The 12,673-nt window shown below is 31.0% G+C and overlaps 1 protein-coding gene and 1 long non-coding RNA gene across 2 annotated transcripts in view; both read left to right on the forward strand.

Annotated features, from left to right (window-relative positions):
* Positions 1 to 9,892, forward strand: part of LOC111709915 (suppressor protein SRP40) — a 25,705-nt gene extending 15,813 nt beyond the window's left edge. The window contains exons 4-8 of the mRNA XM_023483901.1: positions 1,994 to 2,428; positions 3,296 to 3,586; positions 7,406 to 7,488; positions 7,806 to 7,926; positions 9,704 to 9,892. Of these exons, the coding sequence (XP_023339669.1) occupies positions 1,994 to 2,428; positions 3,296 to 3,586; positions 7,406 to 7,488; positions 7,806 to 7,926; positions 9,704 to 9,877 (1,104 nt within the window). The 3' untranslated portion in view covers positions 9,878 to 9,892. The remainder of the gene's footprint in view (positions 1 to 1,993; positions 2,429 to 3,295; positions 3,587 to 7,405; positions 7,489 to 7,805; positions 7,927 to 9,703) is intronic.
* On the forward strand, positions 7,934 to 8,265 carry LOC111709991 (uncharacterized). Its single transcript, XR_002766980.1, has 2 exons — positions 7,934 to 8,104; positions 8,149 to 8,265. It is a non-coding gene; the product is annotated as an uncharacterized LOC111709991 (long non-coding RNA).
* Positions 9,893 to 12,673: the final 2,781 nt, after the last annotated feature.

Raw genomic sequence — 12,673 nt, forward strand, 5'->3', positions numbered from 1 at the left:
TGATTTTGACAGGATAGGTTTACACTGCTTGAAGCTGAATATAAATATAAATATCCATGTCTAGATGTCAGTTTAGGTTAAATAAAGGAGCTTCCTTTAGGTTTATTAAAAAATAGCCATTTTACCATTATACAATATTAAGCAGATATTTAACATTTAGAAATAGAGAAAGATGGGTATCCGGTGTTTTAGCTTCCTTTAAAGGGACTGTAAGATAATCCTAAGTGACCTTGCATGCAAAGATGACAGCTCGATTCACAACTATAACCTAGCAAACTATCATGATGTTTACAATTTTCAAATGCGGTTTTTCGTCAAAATTAATTTGTGCATTTCTCCTGCAGGACGACATACAGGAATTATCAGAAATAAATCTGGAATAACGAAAATATCTTCCACAATATTGAACTTTTTAAGGTTTGAAGGGTACGGTTGTAAATCGGGCATTGCCATCTTTGCATGTCGGGTCACTTTAAATTACGCTTACAGTCCTTTTAAGCTTTTGAAGAAAGATATTTTTTTCCTTTTAAATACAAGTTATAGAACTGAAGAGGTTACTGACCTTGGTTAATATATAATATATTAAACTTAAAATTCATCTTCAGTAGAGGGATACAATATGCATATTGCATACTTTTTAAAGTCATCTACACTTTATCTTTGTATCTATCTATCTACCTATCTATCTATCTAAATATATTTCCGTCTACCTATCTATCTAAATATCTGTCTACCTATCTATCTAAATATATTTCCGTCTACCTATCTTTCTAATTATCTATCCGTCTACCTATCTATCTAAATATCCGTCTACCTATCTATCTAAATATCCGTCTACCTGTCTATCTAAATATCCGTCTACATGTCTATCTAAATATCCGTCTACCTGTCTATCTAAATATCTGTCTACCTATCTATCTAAATATATTTTCGTCTATCTATCTATCTAAATATCTATCCGACTACCTGTCTATCTAAGCATATTTCTATGTACCTTTCTAAGTCAAGTATCTATCTGTCTATACCTATATATCCTTATATTTATATACTTTTTCAATATAATTTTACATGTTTCGCTATCTATCTATTTATATATATTTTGCATAATTATAAATGTTTTTATATCTGTTTATTAATGTTCAATTGAAAGAAAACCCTTGACAAATTTTTTTTTAAATATTTGGATTTTTTCTCCTTAATTTTAATAAATTCACTGAAGTTATATATGTATAGTTATATATTCTTTTGTTAGTTTAAACTGAATTAAGAAACAGGAATTCTTTTCACAGTTTTTTAATTCAAAATTTCTTTTATTAGTTTCTTTATTCATAAACAACCTGTTTCAAATACTAGTTTAATTACGTCAAAACTTAGATTATTAAAAATAAATCTTGAAAATTATCTTTTACATACATAGCTTGGCAACTCAGTCTTGACTGGAAACTAAACGTCAATCTATTTAACGAAGAGCTTTTAAACTGAGCTAAGAACATTCCCGTAGTTCTACAAAGTTCCCCGATCAGAATTTGAAGCAAATCGGTAAAGGGGTTTCTGAGTTATGATCGGACATATAAACAAGCAAATGGGAGTACTAATTTATTTACATATAGATTCTGTTACAAATAAAAGATTATTATAAATTAATCTATAAATAAATAAATTCGTAGAAAGAAAATTAGTTATATTGATACTGAGTAAATATCTTGATAGATAGATAGATAATTGATGGCTGGATATTCAGATTTTGACGAGAAAATAAATTGTTCTGAAAAGTTTTTACATTTTACTGAATGAGGAAATGTAGATTAAATTAGTTAGTGCTGTATTGGTCCGCGGGGTAAAGTTAGTTCTTTAGTTTCAGAGAGTTTCGATAAACTTGAGACTAAAATAAAATCTTTTTTTGAATATTTGTCATTTGTATACAACCTTGCCCCACAATATATAATTTTATATTCTAAAATATTGAAGAGAATTTTAATATTTTTTATTTTAGGCTGAGAGCTCGGAATCTGAGGATGAGAAAGAGGATGAGAAGGAAGAGGATGAGGATGAAGAGGATGATGATGAGGAGGTCGCTGAAGAGGTTGCTAAGGTTGACGCTGAGCGTAGATCCGCCTCTCCAGTCCGCTCCCCTTCCCCCGAGGCCCCCGCAATCCGTTCTCCATCCCCAGCCCCCGAGGACAGATCTAGATCAGCCTCCCCAGCCCCCGAGGACAGATCTAGATCAGCCTCCCCTGAGAGGAAAAGCAGCCATGGCTCCTCGTCCTACGACGAACGTGCGTCCTCGATGTCTCCTGAACCCGCCCAACCTATCTCTACTCCGCATACTAAGGTTGTATCTCCTAGTTCTAGTCAAACCAAGGATATTACCAAGATTTACACTGAGGCTCTTCATCCTGACTCATCCAACGGTTTTAATCCAGAAAAGGTAACTTTTGTGGTTCTCCTTTTCGTTTTTAAAATATTTAATTCAATACCATTCTAATGATATTGAAATAAATCAATGATCATTTCTCATCTTCAATGTCTTTTAATTGTTTTGATTTTCAAGATTTCGTATAAGCTTCTCTTTAAATAGGTTATTGCTTGATATTATTCCCCATACAGTCCCTTTAATTAGAGATTAGGCAATAATTGAACCCTCCTCCCCTCCTGCAATAACAGAACCCAAACCGTGTCTAATCAGTTTATCACAGATATTTATGAAAGAATTGAATTTAAACAATAGAAAATAAATCAAACATTAGGAAATATTAGCGATATCATATCCTACAACACACAGAAACCAACGGATACAGAGTCATTAAATAAACATGAGCCAACAATTAAAAATGTATAGGTTTATAAAAACAGGTCTAAAAACTTGTTGAAGGAAACAATAAATCTAAAAAAGTATGTCGATTCAACTTCATTTAAAGATATACAATGGCATTCTTTAAATTTGTGTCTGAGCACAAACTTTAAATATAATATCACATTCACTTAACGTTTTCTAGCTAAAAATTGATAACTCTTTACTATTCGCGAACACTCCCTTTAATTGTGCTGAATATTTCTGAATCGTGTTACTGTGACATGAAATACTTATTATTATTAAATACTAGATTCACAGAACAGAGATTATAACAGAAGGGAAATAAGATATCCCTCGGTATGAATTTGTTATGTCCCTTAAGTCTGAAAAGGAGTTCAAAGTAAATGTTCACAGATATATGCAGTACACCACAAAAACATGGTGGTTTTACACTTTTTTAGACTTAATTCCACTCTATACTTATCTATTCTCTTTGACTAGATCGGTCGGAGTAAACCTGTTGGAGATATAACCCAGATCTACACTGCTAGTCTACACAAGGAGAATCAGAGTCCTAAACTAGAGAGAGCTAGAGGAGGGAAACCAGTCAAGGATATTACACAGCTCTATACAGCAGCATTTCTTAATAAATCAGAACCTGGAGCTGAGATATCTTCTCCAAACCGTCCCAGGAGAAATGATAATATTACTAAGCTCTATACTGGAGCTTTTGATGGTAGTGCGAATAACTTCAAGTCTAAACCTAACGATGAAATCACCAATCCTAAAAAGGTAAAGTCTAAAAATGTTTTCACAACTTCTCTTTTGGTATGGAATGCATTATAGCATACATGAAACTAGGTTGAAACAATCGGAAATTTGGGATTTAAAGATTTTATACTAGAGATACTTACTCAAAGGTTAAAGGTTAAAAAGTTTGAAGGGATTTGATTTAATGAATTTAACGGATAAGATAATTCAAGGTTTGTGGCTCTATAGGGTTTTAATTTTATCAGGGGTGTACAATTAATTTAAGGTTTCTAGAATTTAAGAATTAAAATTTTAAAGAATTTCTAAATAATTGAATGGGTACGATGATTAAAGGTTTTAAGGTTTTAATTATGAAAGGGTAAAATGAATTGCATTTGTCAAGAAGATTTAAAGGATTTTAGGATTAAAGGGATAAGGAAGAACATGGATTGAATGTTTAAAGGATTGAAGGGCTAAGAGCTAATAATATGAAAGATTGAAGGTTTGAAGGGCTAAGAGCTAATAATATGAAAGTTTGAAGGTTTGAAGGACTCAGAAATAATTATATGAAGATTTGAAGGCCTAAGAGCTAGCGATATGAAGGTTTAATGTTTGGTGGACAATGAGCTAATGATATTTAGGGTAATAGGACTAATAGTAATATCTAATGATATGAAGGTTTGTAGGACCAAGAGCTAATGATATGAAGGTTTGAAGGTTTGATGGACTATGAGCTAATGATATTAAGGTTTAAAGGACTAATAGTAATATCTAATGATATGAAGGTTTGAAGGACCAAGAACTAATGACATGAAGGTTTGAAGGTTTGAAGGACCAAGAACTAATGACATGAAGGTTTGAAGGGTTGAAGGACTAAGAACTAATGATATGAAGGTTTGAAATGAAATGAAATGAAATTTATATGATCGAATATCTTGTATACTTGAGTCCCAGGATTAACATAACCCACTTTGGCATACAGTATACTGTATACATATGTATACATGCAGGCAGTATAACATTTTACATCTATATTTGCTGTTAACCACAAATAAACATATTTATAAATAACAGTCTATTTAAAGTCAGCTTGGCATCTGAACAATGTTTAACATCATGTTATTGAACCAAGACAACTTGAGATTTTGGCCTGGAAACCTAGTATGCAACCACTGATACTTGTCAACTATTTAAATTCTAAGTTAGGTCTTTATTTAATCCAACTTGTTTCCAGAATAAACCTTTATGCTTCTAATTCCCAGACGTAAGTCATAAAAATATTAATATTGATATTGAATAAAGCATATTCAAAGGGTTTAACTGTAATTTCAAATTAGTAAAAAAGAATTTATTGAATTCTTTCGTGCTTGATACTCATTTATTTCACTTTTTGAACAAAGAGGATATTTTTATTAAAATAATTGTTTGAATCCGAGCGGAACCAGGAATTTAAATTTAGATGCATCAGTCTAAACAAATATGCTTGGAATTTAGATTAGACAAAACTAACATTTGATTTGAGCATGCAGTAAGCTTTCAGTTTTTATTAATTTTTAATGGTTTTAGAAACTTTTAGCTTAGACATAGGGTTCGTTCATTTATATATTATGAATACATTTATCTTTTTTCAATGATGAAAAGGTTGGATTTGCCCATGAAAATAATGATTTTGCAAGATATATGGTCGGTTTAACTAAAACACTGCCGGAGGAAAATTAAATTCTAAAACTTCTCTCTTAAACTTTAATATGGAAATTCAAGAATATTATGGTTGGTAATTTACCTTGAAATGAATATATTGTGCCTATATTATATATATATATATGTGTATTAGGCCTGTAATATTCAAATAGTAAAATTAATGATTGATCTAAAACTACGTATGTAATAATATATCTATACATTACATCAAATAATTTTAAGAGACTGTCCAAATCGGAAATTTTTAACTTAAAGATTTTGTATGTTCTTTTCAAACTTCAAGTTGTCTAAATTCAATATATATATGTATGTAACCTGTCTTTTTTTTGTTAAAATAACATAGAAATGAAAATAACTTTTTTTTAACAGTTTATTTAAAAAAGGTTTTTTTATGAAAAATTAAAAATATATAAATATTTACAGTTGAACCCTAGTTACCTCCATGTAGGTCCATGGGTTCAACATCTTTATTTTAAAATGTGTAGCCAGGCCTTGACATCAGTAGATGCTGAAAATATGATGAATTAACGTTGTTTCCCTGTTCTTCTTCTTTATATATATATATATATATATTCCCTAGACAATAGCAGCGGTGCTCAAANTAAATTTAAATTCTAGTCTTTAACTCGGTTGAGTGGGATAAATACACTCTGCAATAATTGTATTTGAATAACAGCTTCTCTTCAAAACATATCGTTTATAAAGCCATGGCCACGTAAATTGCTCGGTAGGATTGCAATCTTAAATATTTTCAATTATAACTCCTATTATTCAGAGAATAATGTTTTAAATTTCAAATACAGTGGTAGGTCGTTATAAAAATACAATGAAGACGACTTCTTTTTTGAAGTTTTAATTGTTAACATGCTTTTTTCGATTTTCAAGTTTACAAGTATATAAAGAGAAGCTTTTTTAATTAACAGCTTATCTTGACTTCTATGTTTTGGTGTTTCAAAGCTTGAATCAAAATTGAGATCGAAAGTCGCCTTTCTTGTATTGTTTTATTCGCCTACCACTCTATGTGCATAAAATCAAAACTATAGGAGCTATAAGGTCACAAAATTAATATTAATATTGCATAAAGGAACTGAGTTCTTTCCACAAACTATGGTTTTCTAATCTCTATATCTTTGTAACCCAATGTCGTAGACCTTAGATATTTCAAACTATTGATATTTATAGATAAATTAATCCAAGTTTGAAATATCAAAGGTGTACACCATCAGGTTGCAAAGATATTGGGTTCAGAAAAACTCAATTCCTTTAACCATCTTATTATGTATAGTTAATATTATAACCAGTAGCAATCTATAAGAAAATTAACTAGATAAAATATAAGAGCAAAGTTTAGATTAGGATTTGTTATTGCTCCAGTGTTGATTGAGCACGACAAAAGTAAATGCAAATTAGTTAGTTGCATATTTAGTCTGGGTACTGGATTAGATAACCCAGAGTTAAGATATTAGTCTGGACACTGAATTCTGGATACGATATACCCGGAAATAATATATTTTGATTATTACTGGATACTGGATTAGATAACCACGAGTTAAGATATTTTTTCTGGATACTGGATACTAGACAAGAAAACCCAGAGATGAGATATATATTCTGGATACTGGATACTGGGTTATATAACCAAGAGTTAAGATATTTAGTCTGGATACTGGATACTGGATTATATAACCCAGAGTTAAGATATATAGTTTGGATACTGGATACTGGATTATATATCCCAGAGTTAAGATATTTGCTCTGATGCTAAGCACGCATTCTGCCCTTTTGTATATTAGATTAACGGTCTGACTGCCTGAATAGGGCCTAGGTACTGCCTGCTTCTAGTATTTAGGCCTCAGATTGAATACAAGATACGGCTTAACTTGCATGAATGCCTTAGCTTGATTTCAGCACAATAATTAGATGACTCAGAATAATTGTATAAATTAAAAAATTGTATTAAACTGCGTGTCAAATAAACATGAAAAGTTGCGTACATTATAATACGTTCAAGGCCATAGGACCATTATTAGTATTTTTCTCGATTGCTCAATTGTCAAATCTTTTTTTTGTATATTGCAAAAGCTAGATTAAAATAGCTTAAGAACTAAAAGTTCAAAACAAGCTAATCAGAGTTTTGAATGATTTTCTTTTTAATTTTAGCACAACATGGCGACTTCATTGGACCGTGACGCGATCCGAGATGCGTACACCCAGGTCATGGAGGACAACAATGGCGTAGAGTGGTTAGTATTTATTTATACGCGCGCAATGTCATTCATCTTCTAAAAGAAATGTTTGCCCATTTGTATCATTATTTTTATTGTTATTATATATAATAATTTTCATCGTATAATTATTATTTTGTAATATTATCATGATTGTTTTCTTTTTTAATTTTTGTTGTTAATACTATTATTATTATGATTATTATTATTATTATGATTATTATTATTATTATGATTATTATTATTATTACTATCAATTTTATCACTGTCATTATTATTAGTATCATCAGCATTATTAATACTATTATGGTTCTTATTATTATGAATAATTTCAGGGCTGCATTTAAGTTTGATTCTGAGAATATGTTGAGTGTGAGTGGGACTGGATCTGAGTTCTCTGAGTTTAAATCTCAGTTTGGATCAGATGACAGGGGGTTCGGATATATCAAGATCCAGGTAATAAACCAGATGACAGGGGGTTCGGATATATATCAAGATCCAGGTAATAAACCAGATGACAGGGGGTTCGGATATATCAAGATCCAGGAAATAAACCAGATGACAGGGGGTTCGGATATATCAAGATCCAGGTAATAAACCAGATGACAGGGGGTTCGGATATATCAAGATCCAGGTAATAAACCAGATGACAGGGGGTTCGGATATATCAAGATCCAGGCAATAAACCCCACCAACAATATTAATTACTTCAAGTGTCATCAAACAAAATATTTAAAATGAAACAATGTTTGCCAAACTTTAAAGAACCAAAATTTAAATCCCCAACCCCCCCCCAAAAAAAAAAAAAAATATTTAAAAATGAAACCCAGGACAAAAAATACAACATTTCTGTCTTAAACCAAGTAACTTAATATTAAATGTTTCCATCCAATCAATAAATTAGAAATATCTGTTTTATTTCAAATTTGCAGAACTTGTCATTAAGCTTTCAACTAACGAAAAATTCTTGCTAAATGCAAATTAATTTTATTGAATTTAGTAAGAATTATTAAAGGCTAATTAAAATATGAGTTTTGAATCAAATAAAACTTTGATTGCAAAAATTATATTCAATGTATTAAGGAATTACTAATTCGTTGAAGGACATGAATTCTCAGACAAAATTCATTTTATCTTTTAAAAATTTCGAAACATTATTCACTAAAGGTATGTGTTTAGCCCCCCCCCCCTCATTTATATGCCTTATACCTAATAAAAATATCCTCTGTTCAGGCTTTTGTTCAATCAAGTTTTCAGCCTAAAATTCGGCAATTTTAAATCTCTGAACAACGTTGCTTTTCAAAATTTGAGGTTTTGTTTTCAATATTTTGTTTCTCTGGCAGAATAAATTAAAGGATCGAATAAAAGAATGAATAAATGAATAAAATAATTTATAAAAACTAGCCTTATAGGGCGCTTCGCGTCCATCTTCTAAAGTAATTGTGAACATGTTCTCTTTGTGTACATCGTAAAACAAAACAAAAATAATTCGCGGATTTTCACAAAAAAATTTAATGAAGATCGAATTTTGATGGAGACAAATATTTGAAATTTTGATCATTCATAAACCCTCCTTGTGGTCACGTGATGTCCCACAAAAAATTTGGGCCCGATCTGTTTAGCCGTTTTGTCGTTTATTGGATACAAACAAACAAACAGACAAACAGACAGACAGACAGACAAGCCAAATTTATATATAGATTAATAAAATCATGAATATATGAATAAAAGAATAAATAAATGAATAATATAATGAATAAACGTATAAACGAATAAATAAATGAATAAAAGAATGAATAACAGAATGAATTAAAAGAAAAATTAATAAATAAATAAAAATATAAATAGGTAATGAATAAAATAATGAATAGATGAATAAAAAATGAATAAATAAATAAAAGGATAAATATTAAATAAAAAAATAAATAAATGAATACAAAATGAAGAATGGTTAAAAGAATGAATAAATGAGTTAAAGCATAAATAAATGTTTAAAAAAAGAATGAATAAATTATTAAAAGAATGAATACATTTTTAAGAAAAATTAATAAATGAATAAGAGAATGAATTAAAATGAATAAAATAATGACTAAAAGAATGAATGAAAATGAATACAATAATAAATAAATGAATAAAAGAATAAATAAACGTATAAAAGAATCTATAAATGAATGAAAGAATAAAATTAATGAATAAAAGCATGGATAAATGATATAAATAAATGAATGTTTAGACCGGAGATGAGATGTCTAAAAGGTCCCGGTTCCTCCTGGTCACCTGGGTTGGGAACAACGTCTCCGTCATGAAGAAAGCCAAGATGTCCACAGACAAACTACTCGTTAAGGAGATTATTCAGGTTAGTAGATCATGGAGAGATGGATGGATGGATCTATTGATAGATAGATGAATGTATGATGGGATGGATCTATTGATGGATTGATGCTTTATTGCCCCGGGAAACGATGTAAATATCTGCTAGAATAGATAAATGGTTGTTGATTTTTGATTGTTAGATTAATTGATCTATATTGTCTGAATCTTGATCATGCAACACATTTTTGAGATTTTCTTATTCATTCTTAATTTTTATTCTTGCAATACACAACTTCACTACCCCCTCAATCCCCTCTCCCATCACATCCTTCGATTTATCAAAGACGATTGAGGTGTAGTAAACTAACTGTTGTAGATTCCTATGATTGATTGATGGTGGATCTTAGAACCGACGCGGCATTGCCACGGGCCGGGTGAAGTTCAGTTAGAAATTAATTGAATTTTTAGATTTAATCATTGTTTGATAACTATTTTGTCATGCTCCACCCCTCCCTCCCACCCCTCATTATTTCATGGTATATCCTGGGTATAATCCAGTATCCTGGGTATATTCCAGTATCCTGGGTAGTGGGTATATTCCAGTATCCTGGATATACTCCAGTATCCTGGATATACTCCAGTATACTGGGTATGCTCCAGTATACTGGGTATACTCTAGTATCCTGGGTATACTCCAGTTTCCTGGGTATGTTCCAGTATCCTGGGTATACTCCAGTATCCTGGGTATACTCCAGTATCCTGGGTATATTCCAGTATCCTGGGTATACTCCAGTATCATGGGTATACTCCAATATCCTGGGTATACTCCAGCATCCTGGATTTAGTATCCTGGATATACTCCAGTATCCTGGATATACTCCAATATCCTGGGTATACTTCAGTATCCTCGGTATGCTCCAGTATCCTGGATATACTCCAGTATCCCGGGTATACTCCAGTATTCTGGGTATACTCCAGTATCCTGTATATACTGCAGTATCCTGTATATATTCCAGTATCCTGTATATATATTCCAGTATCCTGGATATATTCCAGTATCCTGTATATATTCCAGTATCCTGTATATATTCCAGTATCCTGGATATACTCCAGTATCCTCGGTATACTCCAGTATCCTGGATATACTCCAGTATCCCGGGTATACTCCAGTATTCTGGGTATATTCCAGTATTCTAAATATACTCCAGTATCCCCCTGTTATCCCAAGTATTGATCAATACAGAACTCCTCTGTCCCACAGTAACAGTAAACTTTATGCCAAGTTAGTTAGATAGAAAAATAGAAAGATAAAATAGTAAAAACAATTGCATTGAAAAGTGATGCAAGCATGATTTATAATCTTATTAAAAAGTTTCTAGATTTTTATTCATGAAGTTTACTTTGTTTGATACTGTATTCAAACCGGTGTTCCTAGTAGTATAATATACCGGTATTTTCCTGTGGTATAATATCGACCCGGAAACACGTGGTTTCATCCTCCTTCAACCTAAATCCTTTGTACAGTACCATCGGATTATTTGTGTACAATATTCATAAATAGATATTATCTCATTTTTGCGTTGTACTGAATTTTATTAGTAATAATTTTTTTTATTGTTTTCAATATCAATATTTACTATGATTGACTACTCCCTATAGCCGTACCCCTGCCCCCTCCTTTCTACTCATTCACCACCCCTAACATATCAACCCTGCAATTATTCCCCCCACCCCACTCTTTTGCAAATATATTAGGGTTTACTATCATAACAGGTTTCCCGTGATTCCTCAATTTAATTAAACATATTCTTATCTTTTGCAAACAAACTTATGCTGTGCTAAATATTTGCAACATTTTTAATATTTATATTTCTGCAAATTTAGATGTCAGGTTTTTTCTAAAAAAATGTATTGCACTAAAAAAATGTTTCCTAGTTATAATGAAAGCCCAAAAATCTGATTACTTGCCACAAAATCTATTTTTCTTGTCCTTATATCAATTTGTTAACCTGATGTTGCAGACCTTTGATATTTCAAACTATAGATTTTGATAGCCACCAGGTTTACACCATCAGGTTGTAAAGATACAGAGATTTGATAATTATAGATTGTAAAGATCCGTTTCTTTGCAGTACAATTGCAGTACACTGCTCATTCTTTTTATTTCAGGTACGGTACAGGAGTACGGGATATGTAGAGAGTGAAGATGGATGAAAACATCAAAAAGACAAAAAAACATTAGACTCCTCAAAAAATCTTTCTGATTATACAAGAAGTGATCCCAGTGAATTTTCACTTTTATAGCTCGCCGCAATATTTACGTTTTTTCAACCGTTTTTTTATTCGCCATATTTATATATGTACAAGCAAACTATGTAGAATAATGGATTGCATTTATAAATGTATCATAGTATTTAAAGTAAATTAAATAAACGTACTTTTAATTTAAAAATTATTAATTAATTTAAAGGGACCGACTTTGATTTTTAATTTACTATGTTTTGTTTTCATAAAAATATTCCAATTTGAAAATTGTAATCAGCTTGATACATTGAATATTTTTTTAATCGGAAATTGGTAAAAAGAAGAAATTGTTAAAAATCACTTACAGGCTTTTTAATAATTTCGATACCTTTCTGATATACTTTTCCTACAGGATATACAGGGTGTCTCACGAAACATGACAGTTGGTAAATAGTATAGAATGTCTTCTTTCATAATAAGTTAAGTCATACTATAGTAAAATTAATTTCAAAGTAAAATATACTTGGGCAAAAGATTTTTTTAACGTAATAAACTGCAAACAGCCATTAATATCTAATACAGTATATGGAAGACGAAATTCGGAACTATTTACCAACTGTCATGTTTCGTGGGACACCCTGTAAAT

The sequence above is a fragment of the Eurytemora carolleeae genome, unplaced genomic scaffold (genome assembly GCF_000591075.1).
Source record: "Eurytemora carolleeae unplaced genomic scaffold, Eaff_2.0 scaffold58, whole genome shotgun sequence".
NCBI lineage: Eukaryota > Metazoa > Arthropoda > Copepoda > Calanoida > Temoridae > Eurytemora > Eurytemora carolleeae.